The 26,238-nt window shown below is 38.5% G+C and overlaps 1 protein-coding gene across 2 annotated transcripts in view; it reads right to left on the bottom strand.

Annotated features, from left to right (window-relative positions):
- The window catches only part of GPC3 (glypican 3), a 407,750-nt gene that overhangs the window by 355,360 nt on the left and 26,152 nt on the right, over positions 1-26,238 (bottom strand). For both annotated transcript variants that reach the window (XM_044763948.2, XM_044763950.2), the window contains one exon: positions 18,624-18,785. In XM_044763948.2, coding sequence (XP_044619883.1) covers positions 18,624-18,785 — 162 coding nt within the window. The remainder of the gene's footprint in view (positions 1-18,623; positions 18,786-26,238) is intronic.

The following is a 26,238-nucleotide window of genomic DNA, read 5'->3' on the forward strand; positions in this document are numbered from 1 at the left end:
GAGCAGGGTAACATAATCCTGCGGAGGGTGTGGTTAGGGAAGGTTTCCTGGAAGAAGTGCTATCTGAGTTACATCTTAAAAACTGATGGACACTACAGGAAGGGTATAACACTAGAGGCAGGGAAGCCAGTTAGGAAGTGGTTAAAAAGTCCAGGCTAAAAACTAGACTATTGGTGATGAACACGATGCAGTCCATACAGAAACTGAAATAACGTGCACCTGAAATTTACACAATGTGATAAGCCAACATGACCTCAATAAAATAATTAAAAAAGGAAAAAAAGTCCACGCTAGAGCTGACGGTTGAAACCAGGGCAGTGGTCGTAGGGATGGAGATGAGGTATAACCAGCAGGACTCGGTGATGACTGGCTGTGGGAGAAGAGAAATCAGAAAGGAGTGGGCAGATGGTAGTACCTACTTGAACAAGTTGCTTACCCTCTCTGAGCTTCAGTTTTCCTGATCCATAAAATGGAGATAACACCACCTACCCAACAGGATTACCATAAGGATTAAATCAATTTTATTTTAAAACCCATAGCATAGTGGCACATAGTAGATAATAAATGGAAACTCTCACTATTATTATAATTATTATTAACAATGATTACAACAGCCCTGAAAGGGGCCCTTAGATGACAGCTAGCCCAAGAGGCTCAGTATCAGGAACAGACTTGCCCAACGTTACACTATCTGCTTAGTGGCAGAGCCATGAATTAAAAAATCTACCTTCTGCCTCCTACTTTTTGGTTGTTTTTTTTTTTTTCACTATATTGTTCTAAGTGATTGGCTGGAGGACATTCCTCTCCCAAAGATTGAGGTAAGGTCGCCCATGTTGTGAGCAGTCTTCTCCTCCCAGTGTCAGCACTAAATAGGATTCTAAAACAGACTGGAAGATCACTTCCTTCTACTCACTGTAAAAATTGCCCATACTTCTTAATCTGGTAGATTCAATTCCACTTCTCTGTATTAAAATAGAAAGCTCAGTGTACACAAGTAAGTGAACGCTGTTTCTACAGATGTTGGGGTTTTAACTGTAGTACTTCCCAAGAGAACTAAATGGTATACACTAGCTTCATTACGATCAGGACAAACACAGCTGGGATCCTAAATGGTACAACTCCTCTAATGCCTCTCCTAGGCTAGAGCTTTGCTATTGCTATTTGGTTTCTTTAAAGGATATTTATTGCACTCAGTTGACAAACATACAAGTAAAGCTTCTAATTGTGCTAACTAAAACCCAGGCCCTCTTAAAAGCAACGCAGGTGAGGACAAAATAACTACATTTGAGAAAGGAGATGGGAGGCAACATCCAAAATAATAGTTCTTCCCTCAAGCCAACTAGGCATCTGAGTAGTAGCAAAATATGGCAGCAATCAGTACCCAAATAGATAGTATTAAATCTGGGAATCCTGACTTTTGTGCTGTTAAAATAACTGAGACTACTTATTTGAGTCCATTAAATAATCATACATTTGAATCTATTTTTTCAGACTAGGACTCTTCACAGAATCAGATTACAGCTGAATGGAATTTTAGAGATTAGCTAACCTTGTGGTTCTTAACTGTTTGTGGGGCACAGACCCCTTTATGAATCTGAGTTAAGCTATGTGCTCTCTCTCCAGAAAAAAGTCACATACACAAAACATTTTACATGCAATTTCAAGGGCTTCGAGGACCCACTGGAACCCATCCACGGACCCCAGTTAAGGACCAATGTGCTAGTCTACTCATCTCTTTGGACAGACAACAAAAACTGTACTTTAGAAAGGTTAATTTGCCCAAACTCCATTAAGAAGATAGCCCTATATTTTAAAGTGTGAATTACACATAACAACCCTAATTGGTAATAGCCCCTTACATAAGTGCATGTATACTACTGTTTGATTTAATATGCAATTTTATATACACATCTTCATATTCCCATAACTAATATAGACTGGACACGTATAGCTATATTTTATAGATGAGAAACCTAAGGTTTAGAGAAATTACATCAAGTTTCACAAATTTCTGCTGAAAATCTGCTGTCTGTATCTACCTACCAATGTTGAGCTAGGGAGGTAGAGATAGAGATGAACTCAAAACAGACCCTCAAGGAGCTTTCACCAGTGAAGTAGACAGACCTCTCCCTCGCCCCGCTTTCCCCATGTCATTTCTAGTCTGGTAAGTGCTAAGATAGAGGAGAGGAGCATGGAGCTGGGGACGGGGCAGGATGGCAGGGAGACCCAGCCTAACCTCCAAGTTTGGGAAAGGATCCGCAAGGGGTTCAGATGGTTTGTCGTAGGTCCTGAAGCTAGAAAATGACGACTCTGGAACTAAAACCTACTGATTCCAAGACCAGTGCTTCTCCATGGGCTGAGCTTCCCAAGGGCCTTGCAACTAGTAGGGGCTGAAAAATCATTCCCGGGAGCACAGCTTCAGTCACATCAGGAATGAAACCGCCTAGCTCTTCAATTTTCAATAAATGTCACTCTTACTATATGCTCAATACACGTATGCAAATTTGCTTTAGCACATGAAAATTAATTAGCCATGACTCAACTTAAACATGAGGTAATTCAATATGTAAACCTGAAACACTTCCTTCTTACTAGTGACCATCTTACTAGCCTCAGATGCTCTCCCTCTCCATTTCTCAATTTTCTAATCTTGCTTCCTTTGTGTTTTGCTTTGGCCCTAGGTATTTATCTGTTTTCTTTCCTGCTATGCTGGTGAGCTGGGCTTCTGAATGGCTGGGTAGAAAAAAAGGAAACAAAAGTAATTCTTAGAGAGACCATACAACTTTATTGTCAGTACAAAGGCTCATTTCGACTCCAGTTGCACCGTCTGTACTAAAGATGCCTGGAAAAAGAATAATAAGTGTACGGTGGGGGTTGGTAAGAGCTACATGCACTGACACAGAGAGGATTGTTCAGGACAGCTATATTTTAAATGTTTTTCTTCTTGTGTTCTCCTCTCCCTGACCTCCCACTGCCAGCTGCATCCCATCCCCAAAAAGGCCCGGGCATTTGTGAAGCAAGATGAATTATTTCCCTTTGCAGAGTCTCTGGAGCTATCATTTCAGCATTGTATTTAATATGATTTGCAGTGCTCATGTTTTACTTGAATATTATTCATTTCTCAGTTGAATATGATTTTAAGTTTGTTGAATTCTTCAATTTTTTAATGACCTCTGGAGGACAAAATTTTCTCTGGTAACACGTCAGGGTATAATGTGAGGCACAGAAGAGTTCTGATTTATAAAACTGACTTCCACATAATTTTTCAGAATCATACCTGTTATATCAAGTCAGAGCTACCCACTGAGGGCCTAGATAATAGCACTAAATGAGAATAATAATACCTTACATTTGTATGACAACTCAAGAACTATCTTATTTGACTCTCTTAACAACTTGAGATTTAGGCAAGACAAGGATTATCCCCATTTTACAGATGAAGAAAATGAGTCTCAGACAGGTTAAGTGGTTAGTTCAAGGTCACACAGCTTCCACATGACAAGAACGGGACAAGAAATCAAAGGTAAAAGCTTTTCACACATGCTTAAACCCCTAGGATAAAAAATATCACAGCTCTCTCACCTTGACTTAAAAGTGCTAACAACGGCTTGTGAAAAATGAAAAGCCTTGAAGGAAGGCAGAATAAAAATCTGAGAGACAACCACTGATCTTTTATCTTCTAGACTTCAAGCCGAATCAAGTTCTTCAAAGAAAACCCAATAAAGGCCAGACATTTTCATCATAACAAAATAAATAATTCAGTCAGGCTTTAGAGGACTCCTACATTATGATTGGCCATTTGATATATTTGTGACTTCGCCGCCACTAAACTGATTAAAGGTAACCTCATTGATGCAGTTATGTCGACAGAGCCTGACACTGACAGTTAGGAATGGAAAGTGTAAAGAACGATAAATAACCCAGCGCTTCCACATTTATCCCTAATAGAGGATTTAGCACTCTCAAAAGTCAAATGGCCGATAGGCTAGAAATTACAGCCTTTGGTCTATCTGGCGCCAAAGAAACTGTTGAGATTCATCACTCCTCCTCTCTTTAGGAAGCTATCCTAGAGACTCGGCTTCTTCCAGGCAGAGAAGCAAGTTTCATTTAAAAAAAAAACACTCAGACTCTTCGAGCTGCAAGCAGCTGTAGAAATTATCTGATCTAACCCCACATTTTATGTACGAGAAAACTAAAGCCCAGAGAAATAAAATTAATTGCCTAAGGTCATCCAGTGAGTCATGATGGAGTCAGAGCTACAAGCCATATCTTCTTACTCCCAGTCCAATGCTCTTGTCACCAGACCACACAACAGGGAAAAATCTCCACCCGGCAGACACAGACATTTTCTCTCGCTGACTCTTTCTCTCTCTCTCTCTCTCTCTCTCACACACACACACACCAATTCTGAATTATATTGGACCTACACAGATAATTGAAGCCATATTCTTTATGCTGAATTTCTATTGGTCTCAACAGAAACAGATCTGTGGAGAACTCTCAGATGTAAAATTATACAAAATTTTTCAAGTTTAAGTCCATCTTGTGATTACAAATTAATTTCCTATTTTAAGGCACACCTAAAAACAACTGAAGCAAACACACACGCTCTCTGGTTTATCACTAGCACTGCTTCTAATGAGTGCAGTATGATTCCATTTTTGTAAGAAAATCTACATATGTGTGTTTGGATATACACAGAAAAAAAGTCAGAAAGCCTATGTTGACCATGGTCATCTCTGGGTGTTAGGATTCTGTGTGATGTTTATATTCTGTTGTATCTTCACCGGTATTTACTAGTTTTTCTTCCAAAACTAACACTTATTATTTATGTAGTACAGTAGCAGCAGAATAGCAGAAAAGGAATAATATTAGAAATGTTATAATAAAATACTCAGACATATAAACTATTGGTATTTTTCAGGCTCCGAAATAACTTCACAACATCAACTCATGGTCAACTAAGCTTGTAACATAAAATCTGTTGAATTAGAATTTCCCTCCTGGGAAATTGAAAAGACTTTGAACCTGATAATACCCCTTTCCATGTGTGTATTTGTTCTATAGAATAGGTAGGCCAATTTATGAAGTTATTGTCCCCAAATGGCCTCTCATTCAAATTCAGGAATGACTGGCTCAACAAATAGGATGTTTTCCTGGAACATCTTCACTAATGCGAACTGATGAAGGAAAGCATTGCGTAAGTTAGTGAAGTGTGATTTACAACTACTTTCCAAGAATAACAAACACCAACTAACATCTATTGAGCAGTTGTATCCCAGGCACCATCCTAAGTTAAGCTTTACATACATCACATCATTTACTTCTCACAACAACCAGGTTCGGTTAGGTCCTATTATTTATTGTCCCTGTTTTAGAGATAAGGAAATTGAGGCTTAGAGAGGTTAAGTGGACTCCCCTAGGTAACAAGATTCAAGCTCAAGTCAATTCATTCCAGAATCTATTCTCTGAAAAACACTCCACTACCTTTTATTATTTTTCCATACCTAGAGTAACTCAAACTCACTGCTAATAAAGTGTTTCTAACTAGAGGTTCTACCAGGCTTGCTTTAATAAGCAAAGCTCATTGTAATTAGCAGCCCCAATTAATGAGCTTGCTCAAGTCCTTGAAGCAAGTTAAACATGCCTTCTGCAAATCTTACATACACCAGTAATTTGTTTAGCAGATTCTTTCTTCATAAATGGGATGAAAGCAAACTTCAGTCCAAGTCAAATTATCACAATATTCAAATTAACAGAGCCAGAGTTAATGAGAGTTCACTCTAGATCATTAATTTTTACAAAATATTTACCTCCTGCCTTGAGTTCACTTCTGCCATTTCAGCATTTATTGCCTGTATATTTAATGTACAAACATATGTTTGTACTATTACGGTTTTCACATAAAGGGCTTCTGACTGCTTTCAAAATAAGTAGAAAAAGCCCAACTATGGTCCTGCTTAATTGTGAGACATTTCTAACATAGTCTCTAAAGAACTGGGCTTTAATAATTTGTTAAAAACCTAGTCTGATGCCAAGTATATATACAATAGAAGAGAATGCTCAAGTTGGCATATGTAATGAACGCTTGCATTTAACGTTCTTAAACAGCCCTCTGTCTTTCTTACGCAAAGCTTGATGTTCCAAAATATTGGTGCCTAAATTAGTACCGCTCCACTCCGTTCCCCAAAACAAATAAGCATAATTAGACTGCTTTTGTCTAGCTTCTCGCTCCCATGTACATCATATAGCTAAAGTTCCAGATCCGTTACTGGCTCCTTATTTTGACTAATTCAGGTCACCGTCTCAACCCTCCCATGTCTCCATTCATTCACACAATAGAGAAAATAACAACAGTGCCACCAACTTTCAACTCGTAAATGCTTGAAAATATAATCATTGCACGCAAAGCACATTGAAATCCCTTGAGAAAAACTACAATATACACAAACCATAACTTATTATACCTTGAAAATATTGGATATTTCTGTTATTGTCTTCATTTGTCTAGTACAGAAGGTACAAGCAAAGAATTAGAGCTTAAGTAGTCTAGTTCAGTGTTTACTAAGTAGATTTCATAAGTGAGGAAATGACAGACCCATATGTTCCTCTAACCATGTAGTGCCCACATTTTAACTAGGCCAAGAAAGAGAGGCTCGGTGTGGTATGGCTAACTACTTATGGGAGTAATTTCGCCATACAACTACAGCAAATTTATTTCAGTTCCAGATATCACTTTCCCCATTAACTCAGGAGACTAAAGGAGCATAACTGCTTTCCTTTCATCCCTGTCAAACTCAGCAAGTTTCTCAGGAAGCAAATACTATTTAAATCATTTTCATAATTCTAAAATGCCTGTAAGACAAGTCCGGGGTCTAATTATGCCACTTAAATTTGTTGAAGATGTTTGGGTTTTTCTTTTTTTAATTTCAATAACGAAAGAGCCCAAGGGTTTAAAGCCCTAATAATCTAATAAACTTTGCTAAGTGAACATTGTAACAGATACGCCTGGATGGGATTTTGTAAATACCAGACAATTTCCCCTGATCTTTATCAGGAAAAAGAAGTCTAAATCTTTGGCAGGAAGAAATTAAATGTAGTGCAAAATAATAACATCTGGCCAGATTGTGTTTGTCAGAGTAGCAGCCCCTTTAGATGTCAGGCTGAAAAGTACTAAAATGAACTCTGAAGGGTGTGTGTGCAGTTCTTTATGAGGCAATAGGAAAGGCTGCCACGCTGCCATAGAATACTCAGGGTACAATTAACTCACCCTGCTATGTCCCTACAGAGAATTCTTTCACATCAATGGAATTTGAAGCCTTCTGCCAAATAAAATTTGGGGGCCATTCTTGGGGTATTTTGTTTATTTCTCCATTACTGTACAGATTCCTAACTGCACTTTCTATTTTTCAAAACCCTCTATGATCATTTTCATGAGTTGTTAAAGCTTATTTTTACTTCTAACTCTAAGGGAGACAGTGTTGCTCAATGAAAAGAGCAATGACTTTGAAATTAGAAACTTAATGCTGCCACTTACGGGTTATGTGGCCTTAGGAAAATTCCGTAATGGCTCTTAACTCCAATTTCCAGATCTGTGAAATGGGGATAATAATATCTAGCAGTATCATTACTGTTATGAAAATTAATCAAACCTAGCACATAGTAGACTTTCAGTAAACTTAGTTAACCTTGCTTCTCCTTCATGTAAGTGACCCAGATGAGTTCAAATGTCTAATCTCATCAACTTTCCAGAGGTCTCTGACCTTCAAGAAGGCTTAAGTTATTCGAGCATACACTATCTTTCCCTCCCATCAAAATAAAAACAAAACCCTTCAAGGTTATATTGGAAATAATATGTGCATCATTTAAGCCTCTTCTTCCACTATAAGCCATCTCAACCATCTGGCAGAGATTGCCAGAAAGAACATACTTTGTTTTTCCACTAATGATTACTTTGATGCATGAGATACTTTAATTGTTTTTCCTGCCTCTGATTTTTTTTTTTTTAATCTGGCATTTAGAGAGGGAGAATTATGGTCATCTCACAATAAAAAAAAAAAAGTTTTCTCCATAAACAACTCTTTCCAGAACGTGTACCACAAAACAATGCTAAACCACGGATTTATCTAACAGGCCAGTGCATCTGTTTCAAATGTTAATTGCTAGAAAGAGTCCTGTTTTTCCAGTCCCCAAGGAATAGGAGTGTGTACAGAAGGCTTTTGGGTTTTCCCCCACCTACTACTCTGCTGGACAGGAACAGGCACTTTGGTCTCAGTGAATGGGTTGCTTTAGCTACCCTTCAAGGGCTGGGGCATGTGGGAGTAAACACACATACTACATCAAAGATTAGTTCCAGAGCCCATTTTCCCAGCTTGGAAGGTGGGATGGATGCCCAGAATCCATGCTTCAGGCAAAGAGACTGGTGGTAGATAACATTTCACCACCCTCCGAGCACCTTTCTGACTACCAGAGCACAGACTCCAGTGCACTTCTAGACCAAGATTACTTCCTACGAAATGGCCAGAAAGGTTTCAGATCCAGGGGAAGGAAAAGCAATGTTGTTTTCAGTACAGTAAACATGAACTCATTCAGACTAACGGTCAGTGTTACGGGACAAGTGAATAACAATGACAATAATCCTTTAAAATCATCAAAGCATTTTCAAACGTTACCTCTTTTGATCCTCAAAAGCTCTGGCAGGTTGGCAGATCAGGTGTTATCTTGCACATACGAAAACAAACTCAGACATTTTAATTACTTACCTTTTTTCGCACAGCTAATGGCAGAATAGGAAATAGAACACATCTTTGATTCATGCTAAGGCTAATGTCAATTAGTAAAAAATCAAAGAATATATTGGAAACCAAAGGAAGATATTGAAACATTTGACTAAAGGTATTTTTAAACCCCCATAAAAAATGAACAATCAAATTAACAAATTAGTAAAAGCAATTTATAACATATAAAAGAGGTGAGCATCCTGAATATACAAAGAGTTCTTGCAAATCAGTAAGAAAAGGGCATCTCAATAAGAAATAATAAATAGCTGAATTTTTTAAATAATAAAAGAATATTAATGATAAAAATCACAAAATAAAAAGTACAAGCAACTATGAAATCTCCCCAGTAACCAGATTACTATTTTTCACCCAAACTGCAGTTATTGTAAAATGGCAAATGGCAAATGATCAGGAAAATGGACATTCATACATTGCTAGTGAGAGTGAAAATAGGTACAACTTTATGGAAGTTAAATAGGCAATAAATGTGAGAATCCTTAAAAACTCTGACCCAGCAGTTCCAGTTCCAAGAATTTATCCTAAGGAAATAATTAAAGATGTGCATAAATATTTAGTTACATGAACATTATTTATCTCACTATGGTTTGCTGAAAGTAACCTAAGTTTCTAACAATGGAGAGGGTTGGATTAATTATATACGAGACAGCCATATGACTAAGTACTAGGTGGCCTCTAAGTACTATATTTCTATTGGATTATAGAAATATATTATTGACATGGAAAAATACCTACAATATATTACATTAAAAAGCAATATTATTCATTTTTGAAAAAAACTATATACACACCTATATATGTATAATACTGAACAAAAGTACATAAGATTATATAGCAAAATGTTAATAGTTATCTTCTGAGGGCTAGAATGTGGGTCGTTTTATTTTCTACTTTTTTATTTCTTTGTTTTTTCATTTTCTCTGATAAATACATAGTATTTGTGTAGTAAAAACTTATTTTTGAAAAAGAATATCCTGAAATAAAGTTTGCTCTATTACTTTGAAGTGCTCACAGTAATCAGGAATGACACATCATGCATATTTGGAGAAGCTGATAGGTGTCACAATTCTCACAATTCGTGGTCACAAGGTGTAAATCCATGGCACTGAGCCCTGTTCACAGTGCTCTACGAAGAGCCTAGGCCAGGCTGGCAGAAAAGACAGCCAGCCAGCCAGGGAGTGGTGAGGCCAGAAGCAGAGGCAGAGGCTCGGGTAAACATAGGATGTTCCATCTCAATGGGCCAGCATCAACCCATTCTCTAGACCTTTCAGATCTTCCATCTGAGTAGATTTTAAAACCTAGAAATAAATGCTGCAGGCAACAGGTTATGTCTTTTCTATCTGCTCATAGTTGACACTTGTTGCAGAGAAAGTGGAAGAGTTGGAAATCTGTTTCTATTAACACTACTTATTTTAATTTTTTTGGTGTGTATGTGCGTTCATTCAAACATATACCACGTGTCTACTATCTTACCTGGGGATCCAGAGGTGAGGTAGAACACACATAAGCCCTACACTCAGAGAGATCATTCTCTAGTAAAGGAGACTCATGTGAATCAAATATCTATACATATATCTCTACGAACTTGATAAATGGTAGAAAGGAAAAACACAGGATCCCAGGAGAGGGAATACAGTGGAATCTGGTCCAATCCAATGATTACATTTCAGTTAATCAGGTACAGTACTAATGCTAAAGGACTTCAACCAAAGGAGGGAAGCCTCATAAACATCCTGATTTCCTTTCATCATTTTTGTTCTTCTTCCTCTCCTAATGCAACCCAATGAAATCAGAGTCTGTCATTGCTAGTTAGATCTAGAGGCTATGTTAACTCATTCAGACCACTAGGGGACCATTTAGAAACTGTATACTGTTTAGTCTTAATTCGACACACACACACACACACACACACACATACACATACAGAGAAAGGAAGAAAACACACAAAAATGTTACAGGCAGTTTTCTCTGAGTGATAGGATTATGATTGGGTATATTAGAGCATTTTAATATTAATTATAATTATATCAAGACACAAAAAAGCATTTTTAAAAAATGTATATGTGCCAGATATGTGACATTCAATACTCTAAAGCAAAGATATTATGTTTCCAACACAATATGCTTATAAACGTACAAGAGAAAATAACAAAAACAATGGCTACCATGCATTTGATTCCTGCAGACCAGCACACGGCTGAGCTCTTTACAGTCCTCATCTGATTTGATCCCCTTTAATTAATGGCTCAGAGAGAAGTGACTTGCTGGGACTTAGACTTCAGTCTGCCTGAAGCCAGAGCACATGCCCTTCACACTGGCTCTCTGCTTCTCCCCGAGCTGTTTTGCCCTTTCAAGGGGGAAGACTGAGTGAGAGGCTATAAGGCGAGCCAGATAGTCCAGAAAGACTGGTACCTAGTAGGCAATTAATAATGTTTAAATTTTAATTTAATTTAGAACAAGATGTGCACTGATTTACCTAACTCTGTCACCTGCCTTTCTCTTTGATCAAGAGCCACGTCTGTCTGGAGAATTCATGCAGGCAATCTCCTCCAAGAACCTCTACCCTCTAGTTGGAACTAATCTTTTCCAACCCCACACTCCCATATAGAGGTGGATTTCCTGTGGCGCTAATGAAACTTAAGGACCCGCATTTGCAAGCATCCTCCTGGAAGAGCCACAGGCATTTAATATTTTTAATTTTGTCTCCCTTGCTTTAAAGAGGGCCCCCAAATTGTATAATCCTTGAGCCCCACAAAACCTAGATCCACCTCTACTCCCCAAAGAAAACTGCTAAAATTTTTCTTACAGCATTTCTCTTAGGATGCCTTGTACCCAAGTTATTCACGCATAAAAGTCTCGGTTTCTGAAATTTGAGCTACTTGAAGGTAAGCATGAGGTCGCTTTTATCTCTGAATCCCCACAGTATCTGCCTTCAGACATGCTAAGCACTTGTTCAGCAAATGTTTTTCAGTTAAATACAATAGTATTCCGTTGCAAAAAAAGAAAGTTAGAACTGGGGAGATTGCCCGTGACCATGAAACAAAATACACACAGGCTGTATGACACACGGTGATTAAGGACACAGGCTCCGGAGCTGCACTTCCTGGGTTCAATTCCTGTCTCTGCCATTTATTGACTGTGCAACTTTAGACAAGTTACTTCTCTTTCTAAGCCTCCACTTCCTCAGCAGTAAAATGAGGCTAATAATAGTACCAACCTCATGTGGTTGTTGTGAGGTTTAAATGAGATTATACAAGTAAACCACTTTAGCACAGGAAATTTTTCATTCATCTCTCACTGACTTAGTACATGTTCATAGAGGAGGTCTCTGATTCTCACCCCAAGCCTTCAACTTTCTCGTCTCCACACTAGCCCCACATCTCCTACCTATCCCCACCCAGACTCATTCAGACCCAGCCAACATGACTCGAGATGCTGCCCTCTTAATCATTATTCTCCATTGCTGAGCTGGGAGGCAGACGAGGAGACTAAAGGCATGAAACCCAGTTCTGCCTTTGCTGGTAGTCTAGATGGGAGCTGATGGAGCCTGGAATTAAAATCAGAGAGACAGAGCTAGAAGGCGTCAGCGTACGATAAACGGGACAGCTGCGATCCCGAGAGGGCAAAGGGGAATGGATGGAGGAACAAGATGTGAGGAAGCACGAAGGAAGAAACAAGACCTGGTGACTGACTGAAAGACGGGATGAGGGAAAAGGAGGAGTACAAGGGTGTACCTCAGCCCCTGGAAGCATCTCATAGTCAAGAGAAGGAAAGGTGTTTTTAATTTCTACGTTACCACTTCCAGCTTAGATGAAAATTGTTTCTACCTCCACTCCACTGACAGGAGAATTCAAATCTCTCAAACATATGCTTCATTACTCCGATATCAGGTACTGCAACTCAGTGAGACAGAAAGAGGAGGAGGAACATATGTTTTCAGAAAGTAAACAAATCCCACTAGGGGAGGGATGGGGAGTAATCACTCTAGGCAAAAGTGGTATTTTTCCTGGAAGCTTCTAGAAGGCAGGGACAATGTCCTTTAATTGGCTTTGTTGGGCCCACTAGTGAGAAGGTGGGCACGACAATGGCAGCTAGAGGGGGTGAGTTCAGAGCCCTATTGAATCAAGGGGCATGGGCTGAGGTAAAGAGTTAGTCTGCATAATCTACTCACCTCAGGTTGGCCCCAGAACAGTCTCGTGCCGCACACTGAGTCATTTTTCTAAGCTCTTTCTATTAAACAGTTTTCAGCCTAATGACTGACTTTCCTAAATCAATAGAGGGCACAGGAAAGGTTCACAACGCCCCCAGCCTCTGGCTCTGCTAAAGTCACAGAATTGTGAAAGTGAATTGAATCCAAAAGTTCTTAGTTTAAAACTGAAATGACTTTAAACACCCAGTTTCCAATTGTTTTTCCAATAGCACTAATAATTAAAGAATCATATTTTTTAAAACTTTGAAACCAAAATGTCTCTTTGAGTCAGCGCCATAAAAGTCCACTCATTAAAGCCAGCATCTTCTGGGCTCTGATGAGAAATTCACCATTTATAATGGGATTACTAGAGCTTTGCTGTACAGATGAGTGGTTTGATTAATAATTTACATTTTTGAGGATATATAACCTCACTCATGGTCATGGTTTACGTTCCTAAAATTCTTCTATTCAGTATTATATTTAGCCCTGGCAAATGAAGTAGGTTCTGATTAGGCATCAATGTAATTATTCTCTCCTGTACATTATTTTCAAAGGGGGTTTGTGACAGAATGGCCAGCAGTTTGAGTCAGGGACTCAGTGGGGCTCAGCTTGTACACAGCTGGAGCATGGGCAGCAGAACTGTCAGACTAGTCAAGGGGAAAAAATTGTGAAATGGAGAAAAATTGCTCAGTCCTCACTTAAAATCCTCAATACATTATAAAAAACGAAATTAACAAATGATTGAATTTCAAAAACATGTTTATCAACATTCAAGCAATTATTTAGTCACATATTAACTGTGAAGGAAAAAAGCTTTGCTTGAATAATGTCCCTAAACAGTCATTTCAAGCAGAAATGACTGGAGAAATTACTCTGAGCTGATGGAAAAGGGTATTCTAACCAAGGTCAATTTTATTTAGGGGGAGTGGGAGAGAGAGGAATCTGACAGAAAAAAGTGTAAGAACTGCCAAGAGCAGATGGAAACGGAAAACGAGTGAGCAGAGAAACAGAAGAAGTACAGAAACACTGGGTGAGGGTCAACTGAAGATCTCTACACTTTGATTCCTCTTTTCCTTCTTTCTGCCATGATAACATGGACCAGAAAATGCTATTATAATATGGCCTGAACACAACAAACCCTTCCTGATCTAGCCACTTGTTTATGTGTAAAATATACCACATAGGGGCCAGAAGAGAAGCTTCGGGAAGCTGAAAAAGGGATTTCTCCTGGAAGTATTGACATTTCAAACAGTGCAACTTCATCTCTAAGAATGCACAAAATAGACCCTTTTTTTCCAAGGTCCTTTGCCGAAGTGTTCTCTCATCTGTGCACTGGAGCTGTCTGAATATCATCTGTGTGCAGCAAAAGTTGTTGAATGACATCGTGAACTCCAGCTTTGTCTAGGTTAATGTCTGTAAGGCTAACGCATCATTTATCTGGAACCACTCGGGGTGAAGCAGTCCACATAAATGAGCTGTCTAGATAATATTGCATGAATATAGTGCTTTACAGCTTTTAAGATACTTTCACATACATTATCTCTACTCTATGAGGTAAGCAGGACTGTAATTACTATCCCCACTTTGCAGATAAGAAAACTGAGGCTATTAGAATCTAAATAACCACCCAAAGTCACAAAGCTCACAAATACAGAACTAGAATTAGAACTTAGATGTTCTGACTCCAAGTCCAGTGTTTCTTCCATTGCCTTTAAGCACCAAAAAATATTTTTGGCCATTTAAAATGGAAATATTATGAAAAAAACAGTGAACATATTTTGATCTTTTCTTATTGATTCACAACCATCATTATGAACATCAGTTGTTGGACCTACTATAATACAGGGGCTACTGAGCCATGTGGGGATATACCCCTCTACCAAATGCCACCAACTGTCACATTCAGTGAATTCTTGAGTCCACTTTTAGACCTTCCACCCTTACTGTCACTCGTAACTTCTTGCCACTTCTATGTACCTCCCTCTGGCAGCCTTCCATAACCCTTCTACTTAACTGCTTATCTACTACTGGCTAGAAAACTAGAAAATCAAGCTTATAAAGACTGGGCATAAACTTAGAACAGTAGGAGGTTCTGAACAAGAACCCAAGTTGCCCTCAGATGAGTCAACTACATAAGCAGGAGCTCTATGGCGTTTTAGGTGCACAGAGATGTTTTCTGCTTAACCACTATTTCTCCTCTCTGATAAAGAGAATTCAAGTTGTGGGATAGGCAACTTCCAGAAAAGCAAAGTGTTGCTGCATTCTGAAGAGTCTGTTCTCACTCAAAGTCACTGGCACCTTGGGAAGACCGGAATCATCCAACATATAGAAAAAACCTGGACATACCCCAAATATTTCCTGATAGTACAAGGTTGAAAGTTACAATGAAATTCTACAAAGAAAACAGAACTCAAGGCTTGAAGGTGTAGAGGTGGTGGAGATATGATGAAAAATTCAGAATTCTAGCCTATTTTTCTTCTCAAGGACCACAAATTCTACAACTTTTTAATTTTATTTTACCTCAAGCACACTAAGAACAAGGAAAACCATGTCACATGATGGCTTGGAAGAAGCTGTGGCATCAATGAGTTTCCTCATCTGTAAAATGGAGATAATTACAGTATGAACTTCATAGGGCTGCTGGGAAAATTATATGAGATAATTATGTAACAGTAAGCATCATATAGTAGGCACTTAATAAATTGTCACTATTATTATTACCATCATCATAATTATTATTAGGTAGGGAAGAAGAGAAAGAGAAAAGAAAATCTACTTTTCATGGAGCTTTTCAAAAAGAATTAATTAAGCAGAAACGAAAAACGATTGTGCTGCCCCATTTTACTAAGCACATCTAAGTAAATTAAATTTAGGAAACGAGGCAATGCAAAGATTGAAAATAAAGAGCAACTTTTTTTAATGCTTCAATCATTATCAAAACAACATTAGCAACAGAGCACTCCAACCACTGTAGCAAAGGGCCCCAGGCTCATTTATGAGGCCAAAGGCTTCCTGCGAACAGACATAAAATCCAAATCGAGGCAGTAAGGATTGCTCGTGGAACTGTGCACATATTTGCAGAAAGCACTCACTGCTTAAATACCCCCAATGTGGGCTAGTGAAGGGATCCTAAAGAGATTGTGGATCTAGGCCAAGATCAAGATGAGCTTTCTTCAACTTCATGTGGTGGAGAAAATAGCTCACATCAAATTTCCTATGAGTGAACTATTGAAGAAATTTTCTCAATAATTTGGTCTATCAGAATTGTGGGGAGGGGATATACTTTATGGAAAAAACGACTGTGCCCTCCCAACTTAAATTCATTACAATAAAAAGTAGTTGTAAGGAAAAAGTGGATGTTCTCTTTTTCTTAGCAATTAATAATACATCATCTTGCAGCGGTCCCTGATTTTATTCGTCTCCCAAACTGTTTGTTACAGAAAGGACAGGGAGGCAATGTCTCTACAAACATGGTATAATTGCCTTGAGGTCTGGGACCATGGTTTATTTTTTCTTATGGGGTTTATGTTTTCTAAAAGTGAAGCAGGAAAAGAATAAGAAAAGAGAATGGAACAAGATAAAAAATGAATACATATGGTGACAAGATAGGCACCAGCAATGAGCTAAGACATCATTTAGTTGTCTCCACATTCCTTTCCTAGAGTTGTCCTTCTGCCTGTCCCTACCATTTGAGAAATGATATATATTTGTGTGTGTGTATATGAGAGAGAGAGAAGGTACAACTAGTAGGTGCTGCCCCCCACTCTCCACTTTCTGTTCACATGGCTAGTGTTCAACCTCCATGCTACAGCAGCCATATCTGGAAGCTAATCCAATCAAAATCTTGTCAGAACTTCCTTTCTCTCCTAGTCTTGGACTCTTCCAGGCCTAGAAAATATAATATGTAAAATGAAGGAGTGGACAGAGATATAAATGCTGACACCCAAAGCCCTCAGATAGACACCCATGGCAGCTGCTCTGCATGCTAGAATACTAGTGTGATCACTCCATCACCCCCCTCCAGTCAGGCAATGGTAGTAAGATAACATCTGTGGGCCTAGATATTCTGGAAATGAAACAAATCACAAATACACCATTCTAAAAGGGCCCCATCACACCCCAAAGAGTAAGGGTCGGCTCTCCGCTTCAACCCAATTCTCATGTCCCCTCACTTCTTATCATCCCACTTTCAGCCAGCAGATCAGCTCCAAAACCAATCTAAGAAGTACATGAATGGTACATGTATTTTTAAAATCAGCTTAAATTATTCATTCTATTGCCAAATTGTTAGTCTCAACAAACTCTTCACAAGAGCCTGACTGCATAAATAGGTTAACAAATACTTCAAGCTTATACACTGTACTTCATGTAATCAACCCAAGACCCCCTGAGGCTTTGACCCAAGAAACTGTTGTGAATGTATGCTTTATTAGCTAATTTGAATCATTTCCTCCACTAATTCTAAGAATTTCATTATAATACACAAAATAAGCTATAATCCACACACCTTACAATTCAAAGAGGTTAATTCTTATAAAGGTACCATAAATCTAAAGATTTGGAATGTCAAGTAGTCAGAAGTGTCATTTTTCTATCTGACCCCAGTTCTCTATTTGTGGGGTAAGAAAAAGGCAACTGATTCCATCTGCTTAAGGAGGGATAGAAGGAAGCCCTAATATCTATAATTAATTTTCCTTCACAGGAGGTGGCATACTGAGGTAGTTAAAAGCATAGACTCTAAGAGCCAGGCTGCCTGGGTTCAAATCCTGTTTTCACCATTTATTAGTTGTGTGACCTTGGGCAAATTACTTAACCATTCTGTGCCTTGAGTTTTCCTCCATAAAATGGAGATACTAATAATAACATCTACTTCATAGGGTTTATTGTAAAGATTAAATGAATTAATATATGTAAAGCACTAAAAAGAGTACCTAGCACAGAGTGCTGTATCAGTGCTTGCTCTCACCACTTCTGCCACCACTATCATCATCATCCCTAGCTGAGTCTTTGAATCAAGGGAGGTACTCCCCATCCTGCTATGATAGTCCCACAAGTTAGCAAGGAGAAACGTAATTTCTTACCCCTTCTGGCAACGCCACAGCAGCTTCCTTTACAGTCATACACAGATGTGGTAAGAACTGAGACTCACAAACAGAGAAGAAGTAACCACTCACACAAATGAAAAAATTTAGGGCCATCGCCAGTTTCTCCCTCTTAAGTGGAAGAAATGGTCCCAGTGGTCAGAAGGAGTTCATGCATGTTCCACAAATATCTAACTCACCTCTGGAGAAAACTAGTATTTAAGTAAACATTTTTGTCTTTAAACAAGTCTTACGGGAGAGGTGAGATAAACTATCATTTACTCTTCCTGAGGAGATTTACAACCTTCAAGTACAGGTAAACAGAATGTCCTTGGACAATGATTTTTTGACAATACTCACCTTTCCAAAGGTTGAAATGAAGCTTCTCTAAAAACCCCGTTTTTCCTTAACCAGAATCTCTTACTGAGAGGTATTTACATCAAGCATTAATGCTAGAATGGTAATTTAAAAGTTATACATAGCATTTGAGAGCCCAGTGCCCAAATAATGATGCCATTGGGCAGCACATCTAAAATGATCCCCAGAACCCACCTTGGAAAACTGCAGCATTCTGAATAATTAAGAACTTGAGCTCCATACTCGCAGACTGAAGCAATTGTTCCATGTTCAATCGTGCTGTTAGTTGGTATTTTTCTTCCATCTTTCTTGAGCAGCATGTTGGGCCCTTGGGGAGACATACTTGCAAATCTGATCCTGAAACAAACAAGTTTTTCATGTTTCAATAAGCAGAATGTCACACATACACACAAAAGGGGCGAATAGGGCAAAACAATGCATTTCTTTTAAAATCCAGTAAAATCTTAATTATTCAAAATTAGTATTTATCTTAACTAATCCTTGCTTTCTCCCAATTACCCTTCTGACTGATTCTTTTTGAATAGCCATTAGAATTAATTGCCTAGGTTTGACTCATAAATTCTGCATCAACTAATTTAGAGCACCAAGTATATGTCATTGAACACCAATATTTAATTTGTCTGTTAAAAGATCAATCTTCACTCCTACAATTTCTTTTTCTTGATGATAATTTATGAATCAGAACACAACCAAGAAGCAAGTTTCAAAATTCCGGTTATGATTTCCTAATGAAATGTATATCTGGCCAAGTCAGAGTTGCTTTTTGGGATAAATGATTAAAATATCAATATCACATCAAAGCTTTGTTGTTGGTGGTGGTGGCGGTGGTGGTGGTGTTTTAACTAAAGGTCTGGGGCAAGATTCACAGAGGAAACATCCAGAGGACTATATCAACATTTAACAATCTCCAAAATCCCTTACAACGCCAACATTCTAGTTCTATCACAAATGCTGACCTCTTATTTCTCTGAACTCTTGAGCTACTTCATTGCTGTCTCCCTTATAAAGCAGTATGCTTTCTTTATTTTTGTACCTCCATAAAGATTTTCCAAACGAATAATCTCCTCACTTCTTGCAAAATTAGGGAATCAGAACCTCTTCTCAGTCCCATCCAACGTGACCCTTTGGAGCATCCCTCACAGTTGACCAATCTCTCCCTCGTCCCCTGTTTTAGTGAACCTACCTATCTCTCACACACCTACCGCTATGGTCCCTCTTATCTGTCTTTTCCTGCTTCCTCTTCTTCCATCTATCACTTAAATGTCATTGACTCTCTCTCTCTCATTCTACATCTCACCCCCCATGATCTTCTCTAAACCCACGCGATGCTGAACCCCCAATCCAGCCCTCACCTCCCTCCTGAGCTCCAAAATCCCACATGTTCAACTACTCTATGGGAACCTGAAATTCAGCATACCCAAAACTGAACTCAATATATCCCACATACACACACACAAAGTTCTATCACCTGTGTTCTGTATCTCAGTCAACGATCATCACCCACCAAGTTTCCCAAGGACAGAAACCTTTGTTATTCTCAGCTCTTCACTCGTGACTCAACACACTTCTGCATCTGTGGAAGTCATCAGCATATGAATGAAAATTGAAGCGGGAGTAGACGAGCGTCATTCAACAAATATTTTATTGGGCACCTACTATGTGCCAAGCACTGTGGTTATAGCTGTATAAAAAGTCACTGCCCTCATGGAGCTTATATTTTGGGAGACAACAAATATGTATGTGTATATATATATATATGTGTGTGACTATATAAATATATATATATGGTCACATAGTGATAAGTACTACAGAGAAAATAAAACTAAGGAAGGAAGGGAAAACAAACAGTCGTACGTACATACAATAGAATACTACTCAGCTATAAAAAGTAATAAACTATTGATACATGCTACCACATGGATGAATCCTAAAAACGTTATGCTAAGTGAAAGAAGCCAGATCAAAAAAATTACATACTTTATGGTTCCATTCATATAAAATTCTAGAAAATGAAAATTAATCTAAAGCGACAGAAAGCAGTTTAGTGGTTGTTGGCGGGGATGGAAGGCGGGGGGGGGGGAATGAGGAAATTTTGGGGCGTGAATGGATATGTTCATTATTTTGACTGTGGTGATTGTTTCATGGTCATATACCTATGTCAAAATTATAAAATTGTACCCTTAGAACATGTGAAGTTGGGGCCGGCCCCATGGCCAAGTGGTTAAGTTCAAGTGCTCCGCTTTGGCGGCCCAGGGTTTCACCAGTTTGGATCCCAGGCATGCACATGGCACCACTCATCAAGCCATGCTGAGGTGGTGTCACACATAGCACAATTAGAAGGGCACAACTAGAATATACAACTATATACTGGGGGGCTTTGGGGAGAAGAAGAAGAAAAAAAGATTGGCAACAGATGTTAGCTCAGGTGCCAATCTTTAAAAAAAAATAATGTGAAGTTTACTATATGTCAATTATACCTCAATAAAACTGCTAATTTTTTTTACTTTTTTTTTGAGGAAGATTAGCTCTGAGCTGAGATCCACTGTCAATCCTCCTCTTTTTACTGAGGAAGACTGGCCCTGAGCTAACATCCATGCCAACCTTCCTCTATTTTATATGTGGGACGCCTGCCACAGCATGGCTTGACATGAGGTACATAGGTCTGCACCCAGGATCCGAACCAGCAAATCCCGGGCCGCCAAGGTAGAATGTGCAAACTTAACCACTGCAATACCAGGCCAGCCCCAAAGCTGCTAATTTTTTTTAATGTTTAAGAAACAAAGTAGAGCCAGCCCTGATTGCCTAGTGGTTAAAGTTCGGTGCACTTCACTTCAGCAGCCTGGGTTTAGTTTCCAGGTGTGGAACCACACCACTCGTCTGTCAGTAACCATGCTGTGGCAGCAGCTCACACAGAAGAACTAGCAGAATTTATCACTACACACAACTATGTACTGGGGCTTTGAGGAGGGGACAAAGAAAGAAAAAGGAGGAAGACTGGCAACAGATGTTAGCTTAGAGTGAATCTTCCCCTGCAAAAAAAAAAAAAAAAGTAAGGGAGATAGGGAATATGGTGGCTTGAGGACAATTCTACTTATATAGGGTCGTCAACGAAGGCTTCTTTCGGAAGGGGATATTTGAGGAGAGATGAGGGAAGTGAGGGAGATTCCTATGATTTTATATTCTCCACCAATACTAGCAAATATTAGGGTTCAATGAATATTAAGTCCAATCTCCTTCCTCTTCCGCAACCCCTGTTTTCCTCAAACTCTCCCTTCAATAAGGATTTATTGAGCTCCTTCTGTGACGGCCATGAAAATGTGCATCTCAGATCTCCTACTGTGGGGAGTGTAATTGACTAATGGTCTCAGCTGCTGTGCTCTGAATTCACCACCATGTTCTGCCCAGGCCACAATTCCTAGGGGCTGCTGCCAGCCAATGACTGGGCACAGCAAAGATGCTAAGTCCTGTGAGACACAAAACTTTGCTGACAGGGATTTGGCTTGAGGACTTCCCATTGACCTTGCAAAACTTTCTTAAAACTGCACTGCAGTCTAAGATTGTTTTTACTCTAATAAATGACTATGGTAAAGTTGCAGGATACAAAATCAACATACAAAAATCAGTTGTGTTTCTATACACTAACAACGAAGTAGCAGGAGAAATTAAGAATACAATCCCACTTAAAATTGCAACAAAAAGAATAAAATACCTTGGAATAAACTTAACCAAAGAGGTGAAAGATCTGTATGCTGAAAACTATAAAACATTGTTAAAAGAAATTGAAGAAGACACAAAGAAATGGGAAAGATATTCCGTGCTCTTGGATTGGAAGAATTAACATAGTTAAAATGTCCATACTTCCTAGAGCAATCTACAGATTCAATGCAATCCCTATCAAAGTTCCAACAACATTTTTCACAGAAATAAAACAAAGAATCCTAAAATTTATATGGAACAACAAAAGACCCCTAATAGCCAAAGGAATCGTGAGAAAAAAGAACAAAGCTGGAGATATCACACTCCCTGACTTCAAAATATACTACAAAGCTATAGTAACCAAAACAGCATGGTACTGGCAGAAAAACAGACACACAGATCAATGAACAGAATTGAGAGCCCAGAAATAAACCCACACATCTATGGACAGGTAATATTCGACAAGGGAGCCAAGAACATACAACGGAGAAAGAAAAGTCTGTTCAACAAATGGTGTTGGGAAAACTGGACAGCCACAGGCAAAAGAATGAAAGTAGACCGTTATCTTAGGCCATACACAAAAATTAACTCAAAATGGATTAAAGACTTGAATGTAAGACCTGAAACCATGAAACTTCTGGAAGAAAACATAGGCAGTATGCTCTTCGACATCAGTCTTCGCAGCATATTTTCAAGTACCATGTCTGACCGGGCAAGGGAAACAATAGAAAAAATAAACAAACTGGACTACATCAAACTGAAAAGCTTCTGCACAGCAAATGAAACCATCAACAAAACGAAAAGACAACCTAACAATTGGGAGAAGATATTTGCAAATCATATATCTGATAAGTGGTTATTGCTCAAAATATATAAAGAACTCATACATCTCAGCAACAACAAAACAAACAACCCAATTTAAAAAATGGGCAAAAGATCTGAACACACATTTCTCCAAAGAAGATATACAGATGGCCAACAGGCACATGAAAAGACGTTCAACATCACTAACTATTAGAGAAATGCAAATCAAAACTAGGAGATATCAACTCACACCGGTCAGAATGGCTATAATTAACAAAACAAGAAGTAAGAGTTGGAGAGGATATGGAGAGAAGGAAACCCTCATACACTGCTGGTGGGAGTGCAAACTGGTGCAGCCACTATGGAAAACAATATGGAGATTCCTCAAAAAATTAAGAATAGATCTACCATTTTCTTTCACAAGTGTTTTCCCCAATAAATCTCTTGCACATCTAGTGCCATATTGGCATCTGCTTCTCAGAGGACCCAATCTAACATATCTTCTATGTGCCAAGCACTGTGCTACATGGTGGAGATAAAAGTTTGACCATTAGAGACGTGGTCCTTAACACAAAGAGCTCACTGTCCAAAGGGGTTAACAGAGATAAATTCCTATTACTCATAGTAAATGAGTGCAATAAAGCAGCATAGTTAGCTAGGATGACAAAACATGTATATGGGATATAGGGAGGATTCCCCCAAAGTCCCATAAGGTCCTTGGCAAAGTAAGTTTCCATAATAAACATCAAATCTTACTGAAGTAAGGCTAGAAATCATATTCAGACATTTTAGACAGATTTTCAACAACTGAGGTTTTAAAAAACGGGAAGGGGAACTAGGTAGTCCTAAGTTACCAGAAAATTGATTTTTATTACATCCTATTTCCCTAGGAATTCCAGCTCATCATGGCCTTAATGTATGTGCCCAAGTCTTCTTTTCTCAATTTAGGAATGAAATTCATCAAGTTTTCCCTCACATGACATCACTGTTGGAGTCCAGGGTATTGACTCCAAGCTCTCCACTTCTCCCTCCTCAAGGGAGCTGCTGACAAAAGGAGTAAAGGAGAGCACAGATAATACATATCACCAAACCTAATCCAGCGCTGAAATTTATAGTACTGGATGGAAAGGCGATATTTAATGTGTCAAAATACAATTTGGGGTCTAGAGACACAGAGTTCAGATTTATGTCCTATAAATGTCAATCTCATATACAAGCCTTAAACTGATTTTAAATACGGTCTAAGCTTAAAGACTTTATGATTATCTTCAGAAAAAGGAAAAACAGAGCTAGTTCTAGCTCACTGTGTTCTTTCTACAGGAAGTTACAAAATGTAATGCTATTCTAGGAGTAGAAACTGATGCAGTTTACTGGACCAAGAAGGAAAAGAGTCCCCTTGAGGAAGAGTGGCTAATCTAGGTTTAAATGAGGTTGGTTGGGAGACACATGTAGATATGAAAAATCCTATATAGCAGACACTTTCCATATACCAAGTTCCTGTCCATTTAGCAAGGTTCTATTTATTTTATTTACTTTCTTGGTAGACTGAAGCCTAAATAGTGTGTGTTTAAAATATCTTTGAATATGTTCATAAAATTAAATGTTATAGATAAAATCCTTTGCGTTTCCAAATTTCCATTGGTGACGATTTCCAGTTTTCAGGAATGATATCGTCTACTTGACACGGTGTCTGTTAGTACTGTTCCTACTCCCACCAGCTCTAGCTAGTGAGAGTTATGAAATAATAGGCTCGGATCTTTTTTCTGTGAATTGCTTTGAGTTGCTTAGATCTTAGAAGGTAACAAATTGCCACTCAATGTACCTACAGAAGCCCAGGAATGACTTTGAATTATCATGATACCGGTTTGCCTTTGATATGATAATTCATAAAGTAATCTAGAGCTTGCATAGTGTGCCCCTTCCTTGAGTTGGTCAAGTCTCATCATCGTATAAACTCCCACTCTCAAGAATTAGTTTGGCCGAAAATCTTTAAAGGAATAAAACCTCAAATGAGAACTTTTGAGAAAACATGCCAGATGTCATGAAGAAAGATATATGTGATATCCTTATATAGCAATATTTATCCTCTCTCCCAATTATCACACCCTGGTTAATCAATAAATCAGTATGATTGATCTGGGGCTAAGAGTTAGCTAGAGATTTGAAGAAATAAAACATCTATAAACTGATAAGAATTCAGGATTTCCAAACCAGTAAGGAGAGAAATATAAGCCAAAGGGAAAAACACTTTAATAAATTTCACATAACTCACAGACCAGCTTAAAATAGGCCCCAGCACGAGACAGCATAAGGAACAAAGTGGGCCAGGAGAGCTAGACATGCCTAAATGAAATGACAATAATGAAATATAACCATTTCAATGTATGAACATGCGCATGAAAGAAACAAAACAGAAAAGAACACACAAAACAGGAAGAAATAGAGAAAGAATTTAGAGGGGAATCCTCATCAACAAAACAAAGAATTACTCTGGGAACCAAATCCCAAGTGGGATGAATGAGAAGTAAAGCCAAGGGCCAATGACTAAGGAGGTACACAGAGAACTGGTACATACTTGTGTGAATAAAAGCAGAAAGGCCAATTCAAGAAATAAGATACAAAAGACATAGTAAATAGCCAAGAATTCTTTAAGTATGTCAGGAACAAAAGAAGGTTAAGGGAAAATAGCTCCTTTATTAGATGGAGAAGAAAAGTAATCGTGGACCACACTCATCAAAGAGGTGCTCACATTTTTTTTTCTAAAAATGGAATTCAGCTGGGAAACAGGAATAGCAACAAGCAATATAGCCTGGGATGGAGATAAGGAGAAGACTTAGCGATTGACTATTCAAATGAGCCAGAAAGGTTCAACTCTTTAGGGCTTAAGAACTTGCATTTCCAGATGCTAAAAAAAAAAAAATTAACTGAAGTCATTACAAGGCTGCTAGTTCCCATTTATTTTGGAGGATTAAAAAGTACCTTCATACTATAATCTTCTCTCCTAGATTTTTAGTTCCTGAAGAGCAGAGAATGACTCCCATCTCCTTAGGGATGCCACATCGATCCCATTCAACCTTGTGCATATAGTGTTGAATTAATGAGGGCTGCAGACTGAGAACTCTAGTAAAGAACTTTGTGTCTATCTGATCTAAAAGAGGGAGTGGAGACAGATGACCTGAAAATTTTATATCTGTATGCTTAACTTTGATCTTGGAAAAAATATTTTAAAATACCACAAGAATCAATTTCTAATCATCTTGAAGATACACAAATAGATGTTTCACTTGAA

This window comes from Equus asinus, chromosome X, assembly GCF_041296235.1.
Source record: "Equus asinus isolate D_3611 breed Donkey chromosome X, EquAss-T2T_v2, whole genome shotgun sequence".
In the NCBI taxonomy this organism is placed as follows: Eukaryota; Metazoa; Chordata; class Mammalia; order Perissodactyla; family Equidae; genus Equus; species Equus asinus.